The 24,467-nt window shown below is 49.5% G+C and overlaps 1 protein-coding gene across 3 annotated transcripts in view; it reads right to left on the bottom strand.

The window, feature by feature from the left end:
* Positions 1-9,480: 9,480 nt before the first annotated feature.
* Positions 9,481-24,467, bottom strand: part of LOC111148529 (apoptogenic 1, mitochondrial) — a 28,083-nt gene continuing 13,096 nt past the window's right edge. The window contains exons 2-5 of one of the 3 annotated variants that reach the window (XM_022505159.1): positions 21,256-21,453; positions 20,466-20,529; positions 14,994-15,084; positions 9,481-9,865 (exon numbers count right to left, since the gene is read on the bottom strand). In XM_022505159.1, coding sequence (XP_022360867.1) covers positions 9,748-9,865; positions 14,994-15,084; positions 20,466-20,529; positions 21,256-21,453 — 471 coding nt within the window. In that variant the 3' untranslated portion in view covers positions 9,481-9,747. Of the gene's footprint in view, positions 9,866-14,993; positions 15,085-17,375; positions 17,726-18,931; positions 19,065-20,465; positions 20,530-21,255; positions 21,454-24,467 lie in introns of those variants that run through there. The other 2 variants (XM_022505160.1, XM_022505161.1) reach the window with 2 other exon arrangements.

The following is a 24,467-nucleotide window of genomic DNA, read 5'->3' as shown; positions in this document are numbered from 1 at the left end:
ATCTGGGTGGCTCAGTGGGTTAAGCCTCTGCCTTCGGCTCAGGTCATGATCCCAGGGTCCTGGGATCGAGCCCTGCATCGGGCTCTCTGCTCAGCGGGGAGCCTGCTTCCTCCTCTCTCTCTCTGCCTGCCTCTCTGCCTACTTGTGGTCTCTGTCAAATAAATAAATAAAATCTTTTAAAAAATAAAGTGGCCTTGTAGCCACAGTAAAAAAGGCATAGCAAGTGAAATTAACTTTAGTAATTTACATACACGTTGTTGTTTCTTCAGCAGATTTTTTTAAAGATTTTATTTATTTATTTGACAGAGATCACAAGCAGGCAGAGAGGCAGGCAGAGAGAGAGAGGTGCCCCCAGAATTTTTTCTAAAGTAGGTTCCACACCCAGCATGGAGCCCAATGCGGGGCTCGAACTCGCAACCCTGAGATCAAGCCCTGAGCTGAGATCGAGTCGTCTGCCTAACCAGCCGAGCCACCCAGGTGCCCCGCTCTTATTAGGGTCAGCTCTACGCCCAGTGTGGGCCTCGAACACAGCCCTGAGCCCTAGTTGCATGCTCTGCTGCCTGAGCCGGCCCGTGCCCACAGCCTTGACTCCACGCTGCAGCTGGATAGAGGGGTCTGGCCAGGGGCCCTAGGCTCGGTGGAGAGGCCCCCAGGATGCCTCCGGGAATTCCGGGGGTGCCCCGACTCCAAGTAAATAAAGCTCTGAGAATGGGGCCTGGCAGAGAGCAACAGCTGCTTCCTGTTCCGGTAACTGGTAACAGGGCCAGGGGCCACAGCTGCCTTCCTCGAGCACCTCTAATGGCCAAGGTCCACTGTGCCAGGCAGCCCAGGCAGCTCTCGGAGGCCGGGGTGGGGGCGGGGAAGACAGAGGTGAAGGCGGCCACAACTGTGCCCCCACAGGGACCGTGTCCTCCGGGCTAGACGCCTCCATGACCAGATGGTCAGATTCTGGAGGCCGCCAGGTGTAGCGGGACCCTGTGCCGGCACGAGGTCCCACCTTCTGTCCACAATGCAGGAGCTGGGTCCGGGCAGGTGGCTCGAGAGGTGTCCTGCCATGTTCCCGTCAGAGTGGACATCCCGACCACCGCAGCCAGGCCTGGGGAGGCATCGAGGACAGACTGGGGTGGTGCTTTCTTTCTAAAATAAAAATCTTGGGGCACCTGGGTGGCTCAGCCAGTTGAGCACCTGACTGTTGGTTTCAGCTCGGGTCATGATCTCAAGGGGTCAGAGATGGAGCCCCTCGCTGGGCTCCGCACTTAGCAAAGTCCGATGGAGATTCTCCATCTCCCTCCGCCCCTCCCCCTGCACGTGCTGTCGCGCTCTCTCGTATTTACTGACTGTGGGAGACAGAGAGAGAGTTCCGAGTGAGAGCGTGAGCGGGCGAGAGGGAGAGGGAGAGGGAGAGGGAGACGGTCTCCAGCCGACCCTCTGCTGAGCTCGGAGCCCAAAGGGTGCTTGATTCCCGGACTCTGTGATCATGACCTGAACCAAAACCAAGAGTCAGCCGCTTAATCAAGTGAGCCACCCAGGAGTCCTAAATAAATCCACAATACCTACGCATGTACATGAAATAAATAAAAGTCTCGTTTGCCCACTGGTTTTCCCGGCAAATGGACTAACCTTTCACAAGCCTGTGCCCACGGCCTACAGCTCTGGCCCAGTGCTCATCCTCCCACTCTGCACCACACCGTGCACCTGTTCTGACGGCAAACTCGTCTGGGTGTGTGCTGCGGTGGGGGCAGGGCTCCCGGCCCCCACACACCTGCACAGAAATCCCGTCCGGAAATCTACCGACCTCACCCACCTCTCTCATTCCCTCCTCCGGGGGCTCTTCCTGTACTTTTCCACCCCAGGACGGACTGGGGACAAAGTGGGCGCTCATCACTGCAGATCAATAGCTGAGCAGCTACAAATGCAGCTTCCGACAGCCTGAACGTTCCTGCAAGACCGATCGATTCCTTCTCAGCGGTGAAAGGACAGAAATGAGTGTCCTGGAAGACCGTCTGAGAAGGGGCATTGCCCCGCAGGGAGCGTGGCTGTCCCCACCACGTGGGCACAGGACACTGGGGGCACAAGACGGGCAGGGAGGCCCAAGATGGCCCCTGGCACCCAGGAGGTGCTCATGAGCATTTTTGGAGGAAATGCAGACGCGAAGACCGTGCCGTCCTCACAGAACTCCGAGCGGAATGTCTGAGGCTGGGGGTTAGAGGTCAGAGCGGAGACAGGGGCCCAGTCGGCCAATCTGTAAACAAACCTGTCTCCACGCTACAACATGGGGGACTCTGAGGACGTCATGCTAAGTGCAATAAGCCAGTCCTGAAAGAACAAATACTGGGGGCACCTGGCTGGCTCAGTCAGTAGACGCAACTCTTGATCTCAGCGTCATGAGTTCAAGTCCCGAGTTGGGTGTAGAGCTTACTTAAAAAGAAATAAACATAAAAGAACAAATACTGTGTGATTGCACTCACATGAGGTCCTTAGCATGTTCAAATTCACAGAGAAAGTGGGAGTGTGGGTGGCCAGAGGCTGGGGAGGGGGACAGGGGTTAGTGTTTAATGGGGACAGAGTTTCAATTTGGGGAAAAGGAGACAGTTCAGGGAAGGGACAGCGGTGGCGGCTGCATGACAGCATGAATGTGCCTCGCACCACCGACTGCGCTGAGAGGGGATCTCACGGGACTTCCCGACAGCGGGGGCAATGTGGCCATGACACGAACCCACAGTTCCCAGCGGGTCCCCCGTCATGTGAGCTCTGTGAGCAAGAACCCCCAGCCTCCCCTCTGGGGAAACTGGCTCCGTAAAGGAAGCTCCCCCTTGTGGTCTACACCTTTCTGCACATCTCACCGGAGACCTTGTTAAAGGGTCAGCAGAACGTGACTAATCGTGTTTTACTTTGTTTACAAAAAAAGAAAAAAGCAGCGATGCCTGTCTGCCTCAGTTGGTCGAGCACGTGACTCTGGATCTCGGGAGTGCTAATTTTACTTAAAAATAAAACCGCAGCAGTCCCTGGGTGGTTCAGTTGGTTGGGCATCTGTCTGCCTTTGGCTCAGGTCATGACCCCAGGGTCCCGGGACTGAGTCCCATTTCTGGCTCCCCACTCAGTGGGGAGTCTGGGTCCCTCTCTACCTCTGCTCCTCTCCCACTCGTGCTCTCTGTCTCAAATAAATAGAAAAAAATCTTTAAACACACACAAACAGAAAAAAGCAAGGTGTTCTGCCATGGGGGGAAGAAAATCATCGAATACAAAACGTTACCATCCAATTGCCGGTAAGTTTTGCTATTTCCCCATTAATCAGAAGTCTTCGGAAACATACAGAACAGAGGGCTGCTGTGCAGGACCCAGGATGGTTCTCTGCTCTCCACCTCCTCTGGCGGAAGCCTCTCCCACAGACAGCCGCTGTCTCTCCAGGGACCAGCCTCGAGGGCTGGCCGGAAAAAGAGCTCGTCCAAGCTGCGCCCTGGGAGGGACAGAGACTTTGATCACGCAAAGCCAAAGCCAGTTAAGCCCGATGCCTGAGCACAAGGCTTCTCTGCAACCAGGAGGAGGTTTTCTAGAAGGAGCTGGTGTGACGTCGCCAGCACGGAGTGAGTGCAAGCGTGGGGACGCGCGGGGATGGGCTAACAGGAGCGTCTCCCACACTCTGCTACTCGGTGGATGGTTCCTGAAGATCCACTGTGTGCTGACAGCTCTGGGACACACGGTACCAACGGTGTATCCCGCTTGAACTCTGGACTGGCGCCAGGCCTCCTGACTCTTGACAGCAGCTGGCTTTCCACCCTCCCCTGCTCAGAAGCCAGCCCTCTGGCGCAGCTGTTAGTCACTCCGCAGTGAGTGTTTGTGGGAAGGCTGCTGAACGCCAGACACGTACCCACACGCCAGGGCAGCCCTGCCGGCCGGTCAGCCAGCCGTGTACCCCCACAAACCAGGGAGCCGAGACCTGCTGATGGGCCCTGAGGCAAATGAGTCTGCTCTGGAAGGCCAGTCCGGTGGCACTGTGTTACAAGGACACGTCACTGTACCTCTCAGAGGCAGACTTGTCCGAGATACCAGGACTACAACCCAACAAGAAACAACACTGCAATCAGACTTCCTGTTGTCAGTGACCTCCAGGTCCCCGTACTTCTGATGGCTACACCTGGATTTTGTTTTCCTGGGGAAACAGGAGCAAGTAAGAAACCAATGGGGGGACACCAGGCTGGCTCAGTCGGTAGAACACGTGACTCTTGATCTTTGGGTTTTAAGTTTGAGCCCCATGTTGGGTGTAGAGGGTACTCAAAAATAAAATCTTGGGGCACCTGGGTGACTCAGTTGGTTAAGCGTCTGACTCTTGATTTCCGCTCAGGTCATGATCTCAGGGCGTGAGATCGAGCCCCATATCGGGCTCTGTGCAGGGCATGGAGCCTGCTTGGGATTCTCTCTCCCTCTGCCCCCCGCCAACCCATGCTCTCTGCAGCTCTCTCTCTAAAAAAAAATCAATCAAATAAAATCTAATCTAATCTAAAACAAAACAAAATACAATGTCTACAAATAGCACCTAACACATAGAGGGGGAGAAACTCAATTTTATTTTACTTTTTATCTCAGAAAACAGAAACATTAATTTTTTTAAAAGATTTTATTTATTTTATTTGACAGATAGAGATCACAAGTAGGCAGAGAGGCAGGCAGAGAGAGAGGGAGGAGGAAGCAGGCTCCCTGCTGAGCAGAGAGCCCAATTCGGGGCTTGATCCCAGAACCCTGGGATCATGACCTGAGCTGAAGGCAGAGGCTTAACCCTCTGAGCCCCCCAGGCGCCCCCCAAAACATTAATTTTTAAAATATTTTATTTATTTATTTACTTGTCAGAGAGAGAAAGAGAGAGAGAGCACAAGCAGGGGAAGCGTCAGGCAGAGGGAGAAGCAGATCCCGCTGAGCAGGGAGCCTGATGCGGTACTCAATCCCAGGACCCCGGGATCCTGACCTGAGCTGAAGGCAGAGGTATAACCGACTAGGCCACCCAGGTGCCCCCAGAAACATTATCAGAGACACATTCAGAGAAAAGCAGTATAAAATACATCACGGAGATAATCTTCATTCTGTAATTATTTAAAGCCTACAAAAATACTTTACATGAATATGGCTAGGGTAGAAAATTATTTTAAGGGACACCTGAGTGGCTCAGTCAGTTAAGTGTCTGCCTTCATCTCGGGTCATGATCCCAGTGTCCTGGGATCAAGTCCGGCATCAGGCTCCCTGCTCAGCGAGGAGCCTGCTTCTCCCTCTACGGGCTGTTCCCCTTGCTTGTGCTCTGTCTCTGTCTTCTCTCTGAAATAAAAAAATCTTAAAAAAAAAAAATCATCTTAAAACAACCTCATTTTTTTTAACTGAATATACATATTTTAGGGTCAAAATCACCTTAATAATGAAACATTTGCATTTATTTGTGACCTAAAGTAACGTTTACCACAATCATTTAAACTTACATGTCTAAGATCCAAGAAAGCAAGAATGAGCACCGTTGTTGCCCGTTCATTCACTCAGAGCACTTAAGAACCTCGCAACAGGTAAACAGTACAAGTCGGGTTAAACGTGACTGTAGCCGCAGGACAGCACCCAGATTTCCAGGAGTGCGGCTGCCTTAGGTCCTGAGCCACCTGGACTCCGCCGCCAGTGCTCACTGCCTAACTACCATGTAATTTATGTCAAGTGGAAACAATTTAAGAGAACCCCTTGGGTCGGTGGAAACGGACCTGTGGGCACTCCATGGCTCAGTTCTTAACCGGCAGCCGGCCTGCACCCCCAGCGCCCCCATCATCCCATCCCAGAGGTGTGGAGATGCAGCAGGCCTCCTTCCCCTCCCAGCCCAGGGCGCTGCTCCCACCAGCAACTGTCAAAGGAAGCTTCACTTTTACAATTTTCACTTGTTTTTTTTTAAGATTTTATTTTATTTTTTAAAGATTTTATTTATTTGACAGAGAGAGACACAGCAAGTGAGGGAACACAGCAGGGGGAGAGGGAGAGGGAGAAGCAGGCTTCCCGCCGAGCAGGGAGCCCGATAGGGGGCTTGATCCCAGGACCCTGGGATCATGACCTGAGCGGAAGGCAGACGCCTCATGACTGAGCCACGCAGGCACCCCTCAAGTCACTCTTAAAAGCAAGCATCCTTGGAACTATGACGGGGTCCTGTGGCCTCAGAGCTGAGGGGTCCTGATGGGGATAGGACCTGGAGTCTACGCACAGCCCTCTGTCACCTCGGTCACTCTGCCTACCCTGTGCCCGCCCAAGGCCTGCCCACTCTTAGAAGGCATCAGCTGGCCCAAGAGATCCGTGCCCCTGACAGACATCAGGGCATTGCATGTTCCCACTACAGAGGTCTGGGTGGTCTGTTTCTGGAGATCTCTGGCTGTTGCTTCTTTTAAGTTTGTTTTTTGTTGTTGTTGTTGTTTGTTTAAGTAATCTCTATGAGCCCAAAGTGGGGCTCAAACTCACAACCCTGAGATTGAAAGTCCCACGCTCTTCCGACTAAGTCGGCCAGGCGCCCCTGGAGGTCTCTGGCTTCTAATGGTCACCTACCCCCTGCCTGTGACCAGAGCTCATTTGAGTAAGTTTCTGTTCCTTGAAATCCCAAGACACTTGCCCCATGAGGATATCAGGGAGTAAACTGGGAAGACTGCCGAGAAGAGTGACAGCTGGGGGACAGCTCTCACACGAGGGAAATGCGGACACGGGAGCTCTACACCACCAGCCGAAAGGCAGCGGCCGTGGGCTCAAGGTCCAGGAAAGAAGTTTTCTGGAACACTGGCCTAACTAAGAACCCCGAGACAGCACGACCTCAGCAGCTCAGAGTGGGATCCAGGACACACCTGTGTCCGAAAGGCCTTTCCCCAACAGCACGCATGTACGGCTGTCCAACAGCCCCACAGGCTACAAGATACGTGAGCTTTTCAAACCGTCCCTCTGCCTTCGCAGAGTCACACGGACACGGCGTGTCTTGCACCATCCGTGACACTGTGCTCACACACACACCTCGACCACCGGCTGGAACTCAACTTCCTGGAAGACCGATTTTCTTTCAGATGGTCCACTTGTCCTTTTTTTTTTTTTTTAAAGATTTATTTAATTTTTTTAAGATTTTTTTTTTAAGGTTTATTTATTTGAGAGAGAGAGAGAGGCAGACTCCCCACTGAGCTCGGAGCCTTGATCCTGAGCTGAAACCAAGAGCTGGATGCCCGACTGACTGAGCCCCCCAAGGGCCCGGATGGTCCACTTGGCTTCGCTGTTCCTACAGAAAGTCACCCTCAGAGTCCTGAGGGACTGGCCTGCGAGGAGGAGAGGAGGGGAGGAGGAAGAGCAGCGACACACCGCAGGCTGCCACACATGCCGCTGTGGCGCCGCCCCGGACAGAGACAATCTTCTGTGACCTTCAGGCCAGCCAGTGAAGCTGATGGGCTACAGGAGGATGAGAAGCTCGCGCCCTGCCAGTTCTCGCTCTCCACTGTCTCTGAGGACGCACCCAGCACCACACGCTCTGGTGACCGGCTGAGAATCTGAGCTCCGCAGTATGGTGTGAAGGAAGGACCCGGGCATTTCTACGGAACTCCAGGTTCCACGCAGTCGGGTGCACACATGCCACCCTCTGGGCACCCGGGTTAGAGCTTGGGGCATGGCTGTGCCCACACAGCTTCCCCGGGACACGCCGCAGCATTGGCGGCGTGCAGCACCGCGGTCCTCCTGGGCAGACACACACCCCATTCAGCCACAGGCCCTTGAAAGTGTTCCTGGAAGGAGAGGGTGACATGCTTCCTTTGGGTTCTGAGTTTTCTCTGTGGAAATAATCTTTGCTCCCAGCACCTTAGAAGCCACAGAAGAAATCGGGGCTTAAGACTGTTATTATCGTGCTTCGCTCTGCAACAGAAACTGCTCACCAAGTAGCTTCTGGTTAAGTCCAGTTAACTCATCAGGCCTCAGAGGGCAGGCTCGCTAACAGGCCTGGCTCCGAACGCCCACTCCCTGCGGTCAAGGCAGGTGTCTCCTTCTCCTGCAGGCCGTGACGCCCCCATGTCACAGGGCTCCAGGATCTAATACAAACAGAGCCTCAGCATTTTATAATATGCCATCTTATTTTGTAAGTAAACTCTACCCCCAACGTGGGGCTCGAATTCACAACCCCAGGATCAAGAACCACATACTCTACCAATGATGCCAGACAGATACCCCCATACACGCCTATTTTAAATACTGATTTCAAAAGAATTTAAGGGCCCCTGGCTGGCTCATCAGTAAGCATGGGACTTTTATCTCGAGATCCTGAATTCAAGCCCTATGTTGAGTGTATAACTTACTTTAAAAAAACAGATAAATGAAATAAAAATACAAAGATTTTGAGGGGTGCCTCAGTCAGTCTGACTCCTGGTTTCGGCTCAGTTCATGACCTCAGGGTCGTGATATCGAGCCCTGTCTCAGGCTCTGCACTCAGCGGGGAGTCCGCTTGACATTCTTGCTCTCCTTCACCCTCTGCCTACATCCCTACTTGCTCTCCCACGCAAATAAATAAATCTTTTTTTTTAAGATTTTATTTATTTGACAGAGATCACAAGTAGGCAGAGAGGCTGGCAGAGAGAGAGAGAGGAGGAAGCAGGCTCCCCGCTGAGCAGAGAGCCCGATGTGGGGCTCGATCCCAGGACCCCGGGATCATGACCTGAGCCGAAGGCAGAGGCTTTAACCCACTGAGCCACCCAGGCACCCCAATAAATAAATCTTTAAAAAAAAATTTTTTTAGGGGCACTTGGGTGGCTTAGTGGGTTAAGTCTCTGCCTTCAGCTCGGCAGATCTCCCTGTGTCTAATAAATAAATAAAAATTTAAAAAAAAATTTTAAGATTTTTTAAATCATGTATTTAAGAGGAACAGAATGAGAGAGAGGAGAGAGCACACGCACGTGAGATGGGGGAGGGTCAGAGGGGGAAGCAGACTCCCCACCAAGCAGGGAGCCCGACGCGGGACTCGATTCCGGGACTCCAGGACAAAACTTGAGCTGAAAGCAGTTGCTTAATCGACTGAGCCACCCAGGCACCCCCCACCCAATTTTTTTTTTTTTTTAATTTGAAAACCAGAGGGACATGATCCAGTAGCCAGCTGTCCAGTAAAGCTTTGGAAACTGAGGCTCTACCTCACTAGAGTAAATGGACGAAAGTGCTCCAAGGGGCCTCTACCGTCCCCTGAGGTGTCTCTGACAGAGGAGCCGCACTTGCTTCCACATCCACAGGTGCAAGCATCCCGGACAGCTACGGTTTGTTAGGGCGTGGACCGGGGTGTCCGGGACTCACAGCCCGCTGGGCACAGGACAGCACACTGCGCGTGACTGCAGCCCGCTCCCGGTGCACTCAGCCGCCGGTTTCCAAATCATCCCCGTCAGTGGAGTTGAACATGCAGGTCAGCGTGCACTAATATTTTTATACTGTTCTACTTCAAACTGGCAAATTAAAAAACACAGAACACGGGTACACGGTGCTTGGGTTTTATTTAACATCATGTCCACGACCCAGGGCCAGCTTGGAATCCACAGTCAGGACAGTCACACAGCCCATGGCCCACCAGGCCCCCTGTTCTGCCAGTCCACCCTGTGCTGACAGAAGCCAAGGGGCCCCCAAAAGCAGGCATGGGACTCAGCTCACTTACAAGTTTCTAGAGCCCTTGTGGAATGGATTCCCAAAGCAGCCGCTTCTCCAGGAAACTCGGACACCGGTGGTGGGTGGGTCCGAGTGGGCAGGTCAGGGTGGGCTCCTAGGTGCCGTCTCCTTTGGTTTTGGCCTAAGCTTGTTCCAAACCCTCTCCAGGGCCACTTTTCCCATGCAGAAGGTGATGGCAAAATTACGCTTGTACCAGTCTCTACAGAGAAACAGGAGACACACATGTGACATCCCCCCAGGAACTGCGGACTAGTGCCCAGGCCTCTGAGGGGAGTTCCCAGCCAACAGGCAAGTCCTTCTGACTACCCTCCACCTCTCTCCACTGTCTCTTCCCCTTTCTGCCCTTGTTAACACTAAATGGGTCATAAGAGCCTTCCTTCCCCCACTGGTTTGAATAAGACCAAGAATAAGGCTCCACAAAGTGAATGTCCCGTGTACCCCAACCCCCACCTTTTCCCATTCTGCTGCAGTCCTCTAGTTTTTGCTAAAAGATTCCAAGAGAGAAGCCTGGGGCGCCCAGAGTCCCATGGCATTCCTGGAGAGAGATGACTGCTGCGTGATGGGAGCATAACCCCTGGGCCAATGGCTGGCAAGACTCATCAGGGACCATCCAGGTCCTTCATGTGCACAAGCAGCACGAGACAGAGCCCTCTGCGGACGTCAGCTAACTCACCACACGTGCCGGCATCATCAACTCCACACCCTCCTTTTCTAAATGATCTGAGTTTGTGCCACTTGTGTCTCTAAGCAGAGTCCCAGAGCTGCTCGTGCAAATACTGGGATAGAGTTCACAGTCTCGAGCTCACCTGCCCATGAGTTATTGTACGAAACATGCCGGAAATTGCATGTTACTGAATGGGCCAAGCTCGGGAGGTTTTCCAAACAGAATGCACACATTCCAGACTCTTTTTTTTTTTTTTTTTTTTTAAGATTTTATTTATTTATTTGACAGAGAGAGATCACAAGCAGGCAGAGAGGCAGGCAGAGAGAGAGGAGGAAGCAGGCTCCCCACTGAGCAGAGAGCCCGATGCGGGGCTCGATCCCAGGACCCCGAGATCATGACCTGAGCCGAAGGCAGCGGCCTAACCCACTGAGCCACCCAGGCGCCCCTCCAGACTCTTCTTTTAAGACTTTTTAAATTTATTTATTTGAGAGTTGAGAGATCACAAGTAGACAGAGAGGCAGGCAGAGTGGGGGGGGGGGGAGCAGGCTCCCTGCTGAGCAGAGAGCCTGATGCGGGGCTGATTCCAGGACCCTGAGATCATGACCTGAGCCGAAGGCAGCGCTTAACCCACTGAGCCACCCTGGCGCCCCTCCAGACTCTTCTGATGCTAAGCCCCTGGAAGCTGAAATGCCAGTAAGTACCAGTGCTTTTCAGTTGAATGAGCTAGCGAGGGCACGTGGGACTTTTATTTCAGACCAGACTCCAAGGGTTTACTGGGTCTCAGCACAGAAGGAGACGGACCAAGGGCTCCAAAGAAGCAACGGCAAGAGGTAAAAGCACTTGTTTTCTGGAGCCTCTGCACTGGCTGGATAGAAAGCCCCTCTCCTCAGGGGAACGACCTTATGTGTCTGTCCCCTTCAGTGATGTTGTGAACGGGAAGCAGCGTCCTAAATGAACAAGTAAGGTTTCCAACCCATCGAGATGACAGTTCTTACGTCACTAAGGAAGAGCCGGGTCCACTCCACCAACGCTCTGACAAGTGCAGGGAAACTCAGCTCTTCCCGTTTCCATAGGGAAGGCGGGGGCAGGAGGCGGCGAGAGCACAGGAGGGGACGCTGAGGCTCCTCGGCTACCCGCCCTCGGGTAAGGCTGGTCCTCTCTGTTCTGAACCCCACATGGTGCGTACCCAGCTCACCGGAGACAAGCCGTGCTTCAAACACGCTACGGGGCCACATCAGAAATCAAAGGTCCAGAGAAACAGAACCAATACTGGCTCAAATGAGTAACTTCATGAGCTCAGGGTAACATGACTGCACAAGCCCCACTATGCACACACTGCGAGACTGATCTCACCGCCTGCATGTTGGTCCTGTGGGCTCGCCCGGCCTCAACCACTACCACCCTTCTCTAGATTTTACCTCCCTTTCCCATCCTGACACTGCCGCTATTACCTTTTAAAGCAAATCTCAGGGTGCCTGGGTGGCTCAGTGGGTTAAGCCGCTGCCTTCGGCTCAGGTCATGATCTCAGAGTCCTGGGATCGAGTTCCACATTGGGCTCTCTGCTCAGCGGGGAGCCTGCTTCCCTCTCTCTCTCTCTCTGCCTGCCTCTCTGTCTACTTGTGATCTCTCTCTGTAAAATAAATAAATAAAATCTTAAAAAAAAAAAAAGCAAATCTCAAAGTTTATAGCCTATCATTTCATCTGAAAATATATTATGTATCATTAAAACACTTTTTAGGGGCGCCTGGGTGGCTCAGCGGGTTAAAGCTTCTGCCTTCAGCTCAGGTCCTAGGATCAAGCCCCGCACTGGGCTCTCTGCTCAATGGGGAGCCTGCTTCCCCCTCTCTCTCTGCCTGTCTCTCTGCCTACTTGTGATCTCTCTCTGTCAAATAAATAAATAAAATTTTTTAAAAAAGATTCTCTTTAAAAAAAAAAGCACACACTTTTTAAAAACATGTACCCACAATACTACCACTGCATCTGGTCAAATGAACAATAACGTATCAGTACAGACTAATATACAGCCACTGTTCAATTTCCTCTAACGGAGTATCTTTTACAGTGGTTTGTTTGCATCAGGACACAAAGAAGGACTGTACACTGCACGAAGCCTCTTTTAACCTGAAGTGGATCCCCCTCCTGTTTAAAATTCTAGTTATGTGTCTGCCTTCGGCTTAGGTCATGATCCTGGTGTCCTGGGATCGAGTCCGGCATCTGGCTCCTTGCTCAGCAGGGAGTCTGCTTCTCCCTCTCCCTCCACTTGCTTGCGCTCTCTCTCTCAAATAAATAAAATCTTCATAAAAAAATAAATAAAATATTAGTTACCTGTTGAAACTAGATCATTTGTATTTCCAACATTTTGTGACTGTATCTTCAGGCTATCATTTTTTTTTTTTTAAAGATTTTATTTATTTATTTGTCAGAGAGAGAGAGGGAGAGAGAGGAAGCACAGGCAGACAGAATGGCAGGCAGAGGCAGAGGGAGAAGCAGGCTCCCTGATGAGCAAGGAGCCCGATGTGGGACTCGATCCTAGGACGCTGGGATCATGACCTGAGCCGAAGGCAGCTGCTTAACCAACTGAGCCACCCAGGCGTCCCTCATTTTTTTTTTTTAAGATTTTATTTATTTATTTGACAGAGACCACAAGTAGAGAGAGAGGAGGAAGCAGGCTCTCTGCTGAGCAGAGATCCCAATTCGGGGCTTGATCCCAGGACCCTGGGATCATGATCTGAACCGAAGGCAAGAGGTTTAACCCACTAAGCCACCCAGGTGCCCCTTCAGGCTATCATTTTAAACATGATCTTCTATGAACCCCTCACTCCCCACCCCATACATCCTTCACCTTTTTCCTGTGAACTGGTATTAAGTCTGGAGGTCTGCCTAGAGTCCTCTCCATTTTTTTCGTAAAGGACATGTCACAGGTGGTACCCCCACTTCCTCCTGCATCTCACAGAGACGCAGTGGCAGATGCCCCACTGTGTACACCGAGAAGACACTCCAGGGTTCAGGAGCTGTCACCCTGACCCCCATGTTATAAAGCCCCACCAGCTTTCCTACCTGATGGTTATAGCGGCTGTGAGTGACTGTGACCCAGATCCATTATTTCACTGGGGAAATGTTAATTTGTTTTAAAAGATTTTAAAATTTAAAAAAAAATTAATTTTAAATTTAAAAAAATTCAAAAATTTTTAAGAATTTTAAAAAATGGGGGCGCCTGGGTGGCTCAGTGGGTTAAGCCTCTGCCTTCGGCTCAGGTCATGATCCTAGAGTCCTGGGATCGAGCCCCACATCGGGCTCTCTGCTCCGCAGGGAGCCTGCTTCCTCCTCTCTCTCTGCCTGTCTCTCTGCCTACTTGTGATCTCTGTCAAATAAATGAATAAAATCTTTAAAAAAAATTAAAAAAATGTTTTTAAAGATTTTATTTACTTTACAGAGAGAGACAGTGAGAGAGGGAACACAAGCAGTGGGGGAGAAAGAGGGAGAAGCAGGCTTCGTGCTCAACAGGGAGCCTGATGTGGGGCTCAATTCCAGGACCCTGGGATCATGACCTGAGCTGAAGGCAGATCTTAACGACTGAGACACCCAGGCGCCCCCGGAAAATGTTAACTTTCTAATTCCACCACTCCTTCTGCATTAGCTGTCATCCTTCTACAAAGAAAAATGCTCCTTCATGTGGTTACCCAGAAATACAGTTGATCTAAGAAAGGTGTGTTTTCTTTGGATTCTTTTATTTACGAATTTTTATTTATTTTTTAAAGATTTTATTTATTTATTTGACAGAGAGAGAGAGAGAGAGAGATCACAAGTATGGCAGAGAGGCGAGGGGGCGGAGGCAGGCTCCCCGCTGAGCAGCGAGCCCGATGTGGGGCTCGATCCCAGGACCCCGGGATCATGACCTGAGCCGAAGGCAGAGGCTTAACCCACTGCGCCCCTATTTATGAATTTTTAGAATCCAAAGAATACACCTGGCTGCCTAGCTATTCCCAGAGGTGACTGAGCTTTTCAATATTGTTATGACTGCAAAGACGTCTGCGTATTTGATGTGTATCTAATCCACAGCAGTCATTTCCTTTACGCAGCTGACGTGGCTTCAACCCTGGCCTACGGGAGCCCTTCCAGTTGGTTCCTGTGCTGTTCTCCTGTGACCCTGCTAGTCTCTAAGCCTCCGCACTTGGACACACAAGGTGTCTCAACTCATCCTGCGCTGTTCCCACCTCAGACCAGCTTCTCCAAGGAGCCCAGGTTCCCTTTAGTGGAAAGCACTGTCCAAGCACAAGGGGTACAAACTGTCATAAGGCTGCCACACCAGTATCTTTAAGCTATCAATTTTATTTAAAAGTGTAAAAACTAGGGGCACCTGGTGGCTCAGTGGGTTAAAGCCTCTGCCTTCAGCTCGTGTCATGATCTCAGGGTCCTGGGATCGAGCCCCACATCGGGCTCTCCGCTCAGCAGGGAGCCTGCCTCCCTCTCTCTGCCTGCCTCTCTGCCTACTGTGATCTCTGTCTGTCAAATAAATAAATAAGATCTTAAAAAAAAAGTGTAAAAACTAAGTTTATGGCAACATCTACCTTTAATATAAACATAAATCTCACTAAATACAAATAATAAAATAATCCTACCCTATACAGATATAATATTCAGATTTTAAGAAAAAAATACTTACCTGTTATAACACATGTGCTTCAGAAAATTTTTACTTAAAAATTCCTTGTAGAAGTCAGCCATTTCTTCTGCATCTAATGTTGCTTTTTGGCCTGAAAATTAATTTCAATTTAAACATTAAGATTTAATGGGGACGACCCACAAACTACTATTGATCTAACAGAGGTCAGCAAGGTTGCAGGATATAAGATCAAAATACATACATCAACTGTATTTTTCTACACACCAGCAGTAAACAAGCCAAAAATGAAATTAAGAAAGCAATTCCAGGGGCGCCTGGGTGGCTCAGTGAAGCGTCCAACTCTTGATCTGGGGGTCCTGAGTTTGAACCCCATGTTGGGCACAGTTTACTTAATTGAAACATATATACATATATACATATTGAAGAAAACTATTCCATTTATAATAGCGTCAAAAATAATAAAGGACCCAGGAATAAATTTGAGAGGAAGTGTAAGACTTACACACTGAAAACTACAAAACACAGCTAAAAGAAATGAAAGAAGACACGAATAAATGGGAAGATATTCCAATGTTCACGGTTTTAAAGACTTCACACCGCTGAGATGAACCTGACACACAGGTTCAATAAAATCCCTCTCGAATCCCAGCTGGCTTTTGGCAGGAACTGACAACCAGATCCTAAAATTCATGTAAAAATGCAAGGAAGCTGGGCGTCTGGGTGGCTCAGTGGGTTAAGTCTCTGCCTTCGGCTTAGGTCATGATCCTGGGGTCCTGGGATCGAGCCCCGCATCGGGCTCTGTGCCTAGGGAGCCTGCTTCCTCCTCTCTCTCTGCCTCTCTGCCTACTTGTGATCTCTCTCTCTCTCAAACAAATAAATAAAATCTTTTAAAAAAATAAAATACAATAAAATGTACTGACTAAATCAAGGAGATGAAAATTTGTCCCTGTTTTCTTCTAAGAGATTTTTAGTTTTATCTTTCACATTTAGGTCTTTGACCCATTTTGAGGTTGTGCTTGTATATGGTGTGAGGTAGGGAACCAACTTTATATTTTTGTATGTGGCCTTCAAGTATTCCAGAACCATCTGTTGAAGAGGCTGCTCCACACACAACCACCCGCCTCACTGAACTGATTTGCTACCTTCACTGAGAATCAGCTGCTCGTGAATGGTTGTGGTTATTTCTGGACTCTGAGGCCCGTCCTTGTGTCAGCACCATACCGTCATTTTTTTTTTTTTAAGATTTTATTTATTTCTTTGACAGACAGAGATCACAAGTAGACAGAGAGAGAGGAGGAAGCAGGCTCCCCGTTGAGCAGAGAGTCCCATGTGGGGCCCGATTCCAGGACCCTGAGATCATGACCTGAGCCGAAGGCAGAGGCTTCAACCCACTGAGCCACCCAGGCGCCGCACACCGTCATTTTTTTAATTAAGATTTTATTTATTTATTTGACAGACAGAGATCACAGAGACTGGCTCAGTCAGTTAAGTGTCTGCCTTCAGCTTGGGTCATGATTCCAGGGTCCTGGGATCGAGCCCTGCATTGGGCTCCTTGATCAGCAGGGAGCCTGCTTCTCCCTTTCCCTCTACCTGCTACTCCACCTGCTTGTGCTCTCTCTCTCTCTCTCATTCTCTGTCAAATAAATAAATAAAAATTCTTGGGGTGGTAAGGTGGTAAGGTGGCAAGCCACCACCTGGGTGGCTTAGTGCGTTAAACCTCTACCTTCAGCTCCAGTAATGATCTCAAGGTCCTGAGACTGAGCCCCGTATTGGGCTCCGAGACTGCTTCTCCCTCTCTCTCTCTGCCTGTCTCTCTGTGTACTTGTGATCTCTCTCTCTGTCAAATAAATAAATAAGATCTTTTAAAAAAAATTCTTAAAAAAAAAAAAAAACAACAACATCACAACAACAAAAAAGAATAACCCACTTTAAAAATGGGCAAATTAACTGAATAGGTATTTCTCCAAAAAGCACAAAAGAGACTTGGTGTCGCTAGTCATCAGGGAAATTCAAGTAATAAAGACAGTAAGACGCCATTCACACCCACCAGGACAGCTATAATCGTAGACCGTAATTTAGGGTGGTTAAACAGACAGTAGTAAGACATGATGGGGAGGACATGGGGAAACCGGAACCCTCACCCCTCACATACTTCCGGGGGGAATGTAATACAGGGCAGCCACTATGGCAAGTAGCCTGGCAGTTCCTCAAAAAGTTAAGCACAGAGTTACCATATGACCCAGCGATTCCATTTGTAGGTATGATACACAATCGCTCACAGCAGCAGTCTTCCTAACAGTCAAAAAAGCAGAAACAACCCAAATGTCCATCAACTGATGGACAAACAAAATGTGGTCTATCCACACCAGAGAGTATTACTCAGCCGTAAAAAATCTTTGAAATCCTGGTCCATGCTACAACATGGACGAAACCTGAAAACATGCACTTAAGTGAAAGAAGGCAGACATACGGGCACCTGGTGGCTAAGCTGGTTAAATGCCCGACTCGATTTTGGTTCATGACTTGAACCCACGGTAGGCCCTGCGCTCAGCACGGAGTCTGCATGTCCCCCTCCCTCTGCTCCCCCCACCGCCCTGCTATTCGCACGCACTGTCCCTCTTTCAAATAAACAAACATAATCTTAAAAAGAAAAAAGACAGAAAGAGCGAAAGCAGACACAAAGGCCACATATTATACGTTTCCATTTATCTGGAAAGGTCCGGAACAGGCAAGTCCATAAGGACAGGAAGTAGGTAAGTGGCCATCAAGACCTGGTGGGAGGAAGAAAACAGGAGTGACTGACAGTGGGAATGGGGTTTCTTGTGGGTGATGAAAATGTTCTGGAATGAAATATGGTGATGGTCGCACAATCTTGTGAATGCTGACTACTACTAATTGTAAATAAAATGTGAATTTTAGGGGCACCTGGGTGGCTTAGTTGTTAAGTGTCTGTCTTTGGCTCAGGTTATGATCCCAGGGTCCTGGGATCGAGCCCCGCATTGGGCTCTCTGCTCAGCAGGGAGCCTGCTCCCCGCCCCATGCCGGCCTGCCTCTCTGCCTACTTGTGATCTCTGTCAGATAAGTAAATAAAATCTTTAAAAAAAAAAAAAAAAAAAAAAAAAAACTTTCTACAATCGAGAATACCGTATTTAACTTTTAATCCATAAATAACTGATTTTTAATAATTAACTTCTTGAAATATTTGGAATCTATTTGAATTATAGGGGCCATGAATCCAAATTTACTCTTTTGGGCCAGAAGTAGATTTTCCATCATCATTAATTAGAACAAACCTCCTCCTCCCTCAGTCTGCAGGACTCCTATACTCGTGTACTCTGGTCCCATGGAGGCGACACGCCTGTGTTACCCCCCACGTTACCATCACCGCAGCCTGGAAACTGTCGAAATGCTAAGAGAGTGGGTGCCTCCCCTCATGTGTCCCTTTCCTTGATATATTCTTTCCTGTTTCATTACCAAGTTAATTAAAAGATCTGATTTAAGCCCAACCTTTCAGTACATGGTAATGCCATCAGTAGGAACTCTGTGATATTAATAACAAGACTCAAAACCACCTCTCCCATCTGTTAAGAGAATGGTTATGTCACAGCCTCCCTGACCCTGACGATCCTGACGGCACACTCCTGAGGCTGGCATGCCCCTCCCTTAGCGCTGCGGCAACTGTGACCACAGTCTGGGGCCAGGACAGCACAGGGCAAGCTGAGAGCCACTATGGCAAGGTGACGTCAGACAGGCGCCGGGAACCCAAGTCACTAGGCCAGAATCTAGGCCCCTCCACTTACTGTGTCATTTTGGTTACATACCTTGCCCTCAGGTTCCTCATCTCTAAAATGGCAAAAGTAGCAGGACCCACTTCGTTGGGTCACGGTGGAACTAAAACACGTGACGCAGGCAAAGGACTTAGCGTAGCACCCAGCACAGCCGGGGTCTGAAATTGTAAGCCGTTACTCTCCACTTACTGTCAGGACCCAGCATCCTTTCCCGCCGGCTCCAGCCCGCCAAGACAGCACCTTGTTGACAGCCAACGGCAGAGCCTGCCACCAGTGCGGTCCAGCTTCCCCAGCTCTCTATCCTGAACAGATCCTGGCCAGGCTAAGGATTAGCAGAGAGAGAAGGAATGGCGCTTTAGCCCAACGAGAGACATGGCTTTTAGGGTCAATGGTTTTCTGATTTTCCATGAGAATCACGTTTTGACAGTAGAAATCTGTTTAACAAACAGTATGAAATGTTATTCAGGCCTAACACCGACGGCAAGAGAAAATGATCAAAGTTACTCTGAGCACTGGATCTTCTATCCAGAAAAGAGCAGGCGGCTCAGGGGGCAGAGACCGAAGGAGCACAGCGTTCTCGCCACATCCAGCACACGGCACGGGGGACGAGGTGCGGAGAGTAGCCAGGCAGGGCCGCGGCGGCCTTCAATCTGGACCCAGAGCACAGCCACCATTCTGTAGTCATGCGGAGTCTGAAAACCTAAGCTAAGCAACAAATGTCAAATCTGCACTTGGGGAAGGATGGTCTGGCTACATTGCAGAGTGAATCCGAGGCAGGAGTTGATAAAACTACACCCGCAGGCCAAATGCGGCCCACGGCCCGTCCTCTCGGAATAAAGTTTTACTGGAACACATTCATGCCCATTAGTCTACGTATTTTCCATGGCCACTTTCACACAGCGGCAGAGATGAAGAGCCGAGACAGAGACCCCACACTGCCCAGAAAATGAGACTATTTACTATCTCGCCCTCTACAGGAAGTTTGCCGACTCCTGATTTAAAGACTGGAGGTCACAGAACCAATCAGAAAGCTACCACGGCGGTCACAGAATTAGCAAGCGCCAGAACGAAAGCCATGTATCAAAGTCAGGGAGCGGTCCGAGTGCTGGGAAATGTGCAAGAGGAAATCCTCACAGAGAAATGGAGGGGAGCTCTGAGGAGGACTTCCGTGACGTTTGCGACTCCCAGGGGCTGGTGGGCGCCACCCTGAGCTGAGGTCAGAAGGCACGGAGTGGAGCTGGTCTAGGGGAGAAACGGCGCTCTTCCACAGAAAAGGCTGCAGAACCATGGGACCTTGGGACATAAGTTCAAAGGTCAAAGGGAAGGCATCGATCAGCAAGACCTAAAATCAGGAGAGGGATGATCTCACACAAGGGGAAAAGAGGGAGCAGGAGGAGGGCAGACCCACCATACACACTCAGAGCACCTGTTCCAAAGGAGACCACAACTCACCCCCTGGGTTTTCTCTCCTTCCTCGGACATCCTTTCTTTGGGGGGAGGGGCACGGAGGAGGGGCAGAGGGAGGAAGAGGATCTCTAGCAGACTACCCACGAAGTGTGGGGCCCGACGGTCAGGGGCTGGGTCTCACCACCCTGAGATCATGAACAAGAGTCGGACACTCGACCAGCTGCGCCACACAGGCGCCCCTCACATCCTTTCTTTTTATCTTACGCAGTTCCTCAAACACACACCACGTTAGCAGATAAAGGACAAAGGAACAAACCTGATCCAGCTCTAGGTTCCAGGCCTCTAGCTTTTAATCTCGAGCGAATAAATTCTTCTTTTTCCTAAAAGAAGACAACCATCAGAATGCCCTTTCTTCATCTTGCCGTCTTTCCTGGGCTAGGACGCAGCTCAAAGTGTTCTGGAGATTTCTGAGAAAGGACCCATCTCCAAACCGGTTTAAGCCATCTGAATTTGGTTCAAAGTCCCATGCTTGAAGCACGATTTGAAAACAAGATATTTAATAAACTTTGGGAGGTTCTGTCTGTTTATAAATCCACAGAGTGAGATAAATATAGTCCATCTGACGTAGCCTGCCCCAACAGTAGGACATATAAAGCTTAAATACATTCCTTCTGGATTCGAGCATTTCTACTTCTTTCTCATATAGTTCATTAACAATATGCTGTTAAGAGTTCTGAATTCTCAGAATGAAATCACAGCACAAAAACCTGTATTTTCATAAACACACACACACACACACACATATTCTAGTTCTGGCTCTGCTACTTCTTTTAATACTTGAAAGTCTCAAAATCTTTGATTTTACAATGATCACTATTTCTACGTAGTTACAACACTGACTTAAAATCATATGCGTGCATCCGTTCACATACGCTTGCTGCATGGGAGGAGGCGGGGAGAGAAAGGAGAGAGGGAGCGAGGGAAGGGGGTGGAGAGGAAGGGAGGAGGCAGGACCAAGTGACAGAGAAGCAAAGACCAAGGCTTTAGTGCCCCCATGTGGCCACCCTTGTTCGTTCTTCCTCACGCAGCCTCTGCTCTAAGCTTACCTTACGAAATGTCAAATTCTGGTTTGCCCAGAACTGTTGGTTCCATTCTTGTGTTTCTTGTCTTAACTGTCTTAGCTTTCGTTCCAACGGTGATTCGTTTTCGGGGATGTAAAAGTGAACGGGTCGAAGGTTTGAATGTTTATCTGGGGGTCCTATCCAATCATGGCAAGATTTTCTTGGAGGGCAGAATCCTGAGACCTTTAACAAAATGCACAGGGTTTTAACATAAACTAAATGAATCCCTAGCATTATATAACGAACGGTCTAGACTTATTAAAGTCCCTCATTGGCTTTCTCTGTTTAAGACCATGTGTTAGAGGACATCCAAGTTGAGAGAACCGTAACACTACTAACATGAGCACTGCGCACAGCACGCTCTACCACGGCGCCGGGCTACTTCAGCCCGAACGCAGAAAAACCATCTCGGGCTTACTTTGCACCGTATACAAAACAAACTCAAAATGGGTCACTCTAAAATTATAACAACCTCTAACTTCTAGAACAGTAGAAAGTGTCTACAACCTTACCCTGGGCAATGACTGTTTAGCTACGACACCAAAAGCACAAGCCACAGACTGGGAGAAAACACACGCAAATCTGAAAGAGGATTTGTTCCCAGAATATATAAAAATTTCTCAAAACTCAATAACAAGAAAACAGACAATCCAATTTAAGAATGAGCAAATCAGGGGCGCCTGGGTGGCTCAGTGGGTTAAGCCTCTGCCTTCAGCTCAGGTCATGATCTCAGGGTCCTGGGATCAAGCCCCACATTGGGCTCTCTGCTCAGCAGGGAGCCTGCTTCCTCCTCTCTCTCTGCCTGCCTCTCTGCCCTACTTGTGATCTCTGTCAAATAAATAAATAAAATCTTAAAAAAAAAAAAAAAAGAATGAGCAAATCAGCCAAATAAAACTTTCTTCCAAGGAGATATAGATGGCAAATAAGCACATAAAGCATGGCCAGCATCACTGTCCTTGGGGAAATGCCAATCCAAACCACGATGAGGTACCACCACACATCTTTTTTTTTTTTTTTAAAAATTTTTTTTTTTTTTTTGCCAAACAGAGATCCAAAGAAGGAGAGGGGGGGGGGGGGGGGAGGTAGGCTCTCTGCTGAGCACAGAGCCGGACGCGGGACTCGATCCCAGGACCCTGGGGTCATGACCTGAGCCCAAGGCAGAAGCTTAACCCACTGAGCCACCCACGCGCCTACCACACATCTTTCAATACGGCCAAGACCGCCCCGGAAGTGCCCAGAAACGCTGCAGGGCTGCTGAAGACGCGGGCCACGTGAGCTCTTCCACGTCTCGGGTGGGAATGCAACCACGCTTCATACACAACCCAGTGACCTGCTCCTTCCTACTCATCCCAGACGAACAAATACGCGTGTTCACAGAAATGCCTGTCCCGTCTGTGACTGCTAGAAGTGGCTTTATTTATAACTGCCCAAAGCTGGAAACAGCCTGGTGAGTGGAAAACAAAGCACGGCGTGTCCACACAACGGGTGCTCTTCAACAGCAGAGAACTACATGCAACACACGTGAATCTCAGACGCTTCGTGTTCCCTGAAAAAGCCACATCAAGACCATCAAGACATTGCGTACCAGGGGCGTCTGGGTGGCTCAGTTTAAGGCCTCTGCTTTCAGCTCAGGTCATGATCCCAAGGTTCTGGGATCGGGCCCCACGTCGGGCTCTCTGCTTGGCAGGGAACCTGCCTTCCTTCCTCTCTCTCTGCCTGCCTCTCTACCTACTTGTGATCTGTCTGTCAAATAAATAAATAAAATCTTAAAAAAAAAAAAAAAGACATTGCATACCATAGGATTCTACTCATAGGACCCTGTGGGGAGACAGGCACTGGGGTGGAGGGAGGGGCTGACTACCAAGGAATTTCCTGGGCTGATGAAAACATTCTCTACCTTGAACTGCAGTGTGGTGCACACCTCTGTCAGCAGTGAGTATTGCTGTATATAAACTAGGCTTCAGTAAACTCGGTATTAAAATAAAAAGATCACTTGAATAATCAAAAGACTAGCCTTCCATTTGCCCGTTAAAAGATCAATGTAACCAAAACTCATGGGGAAAATACCACTCAATTTAGAAATCTCTTCTAAACCTTCCTTTCTAAAAAAAATAAATAAATAAATTTATTTATTTATTTATTTATTTGACAGCGATCACAAGTAGGCAGAGAGGCAGGCAGAGAGGGGGAAGCAGAGGCTTAACCCACTGAGCCACCCAGGTGCCCCTAGAAATCTCTTCTACAGTTATTTAAAACAACAACAACACACTACTGACCCTGCCTTCTGCCTCCAATAACAGAGTGTCTCCCATGCACCCTCCCCGCAGCAACAGAAAGGAGCACAGAGGAGTCAGCAAACAATACACAGACTGGAAGAGCCAGGCACGGAAGACCATGTGCTCTGGGACTGCATCGTGCGGCATTCCAGAAAAAATCAGATCAGTGGTTGCTAGATGGGGGGGTGGGCCTCACTCTTTTACTGGGGCGAAAACTGCAAAGATTCGTATTTGTCAAAACTCATCAAGGGGGCGCCTGGGTGGCTCAGTGGGTTAAGCCTCCACCTTCGGCTCAGGTCATGATCTCAGGGTCCTGGGATCGAGCCCCACACTGGGCTCTCTGCTCAGCAGAGAGCCTGCTTCCCACCCCCCCCCCCCCCCCCCCCCCCCCCCCCCCCCCCCCCCCCCCCCCCCTGCCTTTTCATAAACTCTTACAAAAAAAAAACAAAAATTTTTAAAAAAAAAAAAAAAAAAACAACTCACCAAATGGACATTTTAAATGGGTGTATTCATTTCACTGTATGCAAATTACACCTCAAAGTCAATTAAATGAATGCTTAAAACTTACAAACCCCCAAAAAATATCACAACGAACATGATGAACATTCCTCTTCCCTCGGGAAGGCGCTGCATTCAGGGCATCTCAGTACGTCAGGCTCCCCATTTCTAGATGCAAGGAACTAAGAACAGATGCAGGGCTCGCAAATGTTAACCTACAGCAGATTTTTTGTCTATGTGGCTACTCAGTGACAATTTAATTGGGAAAAGCAGAAATAAAAGCTAATCATTTTGCCCACAGAATGTGGCGGGGTTTGATGACGGCCCACCTGGCACGAGCAACAGGGAAGGAAGGAGAGGCCCCAGCAAAAGCGCTCCCGGACGCTCAGCTCCACGTCTCGTCCGCACCCTCCTGTCCCAGTG

The sequence above is a fragment of the Enhydra lutris genome, unplaced genomic scaffold, assembly GCF_002288905.1.
Source record: "Enhydra lutris kenyoni isolate GAN:26980312 unplaced genomic scaffold, ASM228890v2 scaffoldscaffold20, whole genome shotgun sequence".
Lineage (NCBI taxonomy): Eukaryota > Metazoa > Chordata > Mammalia > Carnivora > Mustelidae > Enhydra > Enhydra lutris.
The sequence above is the reverse complement of the archived record's forward strand: the minus strand, read 5'-3'. Positions and strand labels throughout refer to the sequence as shown.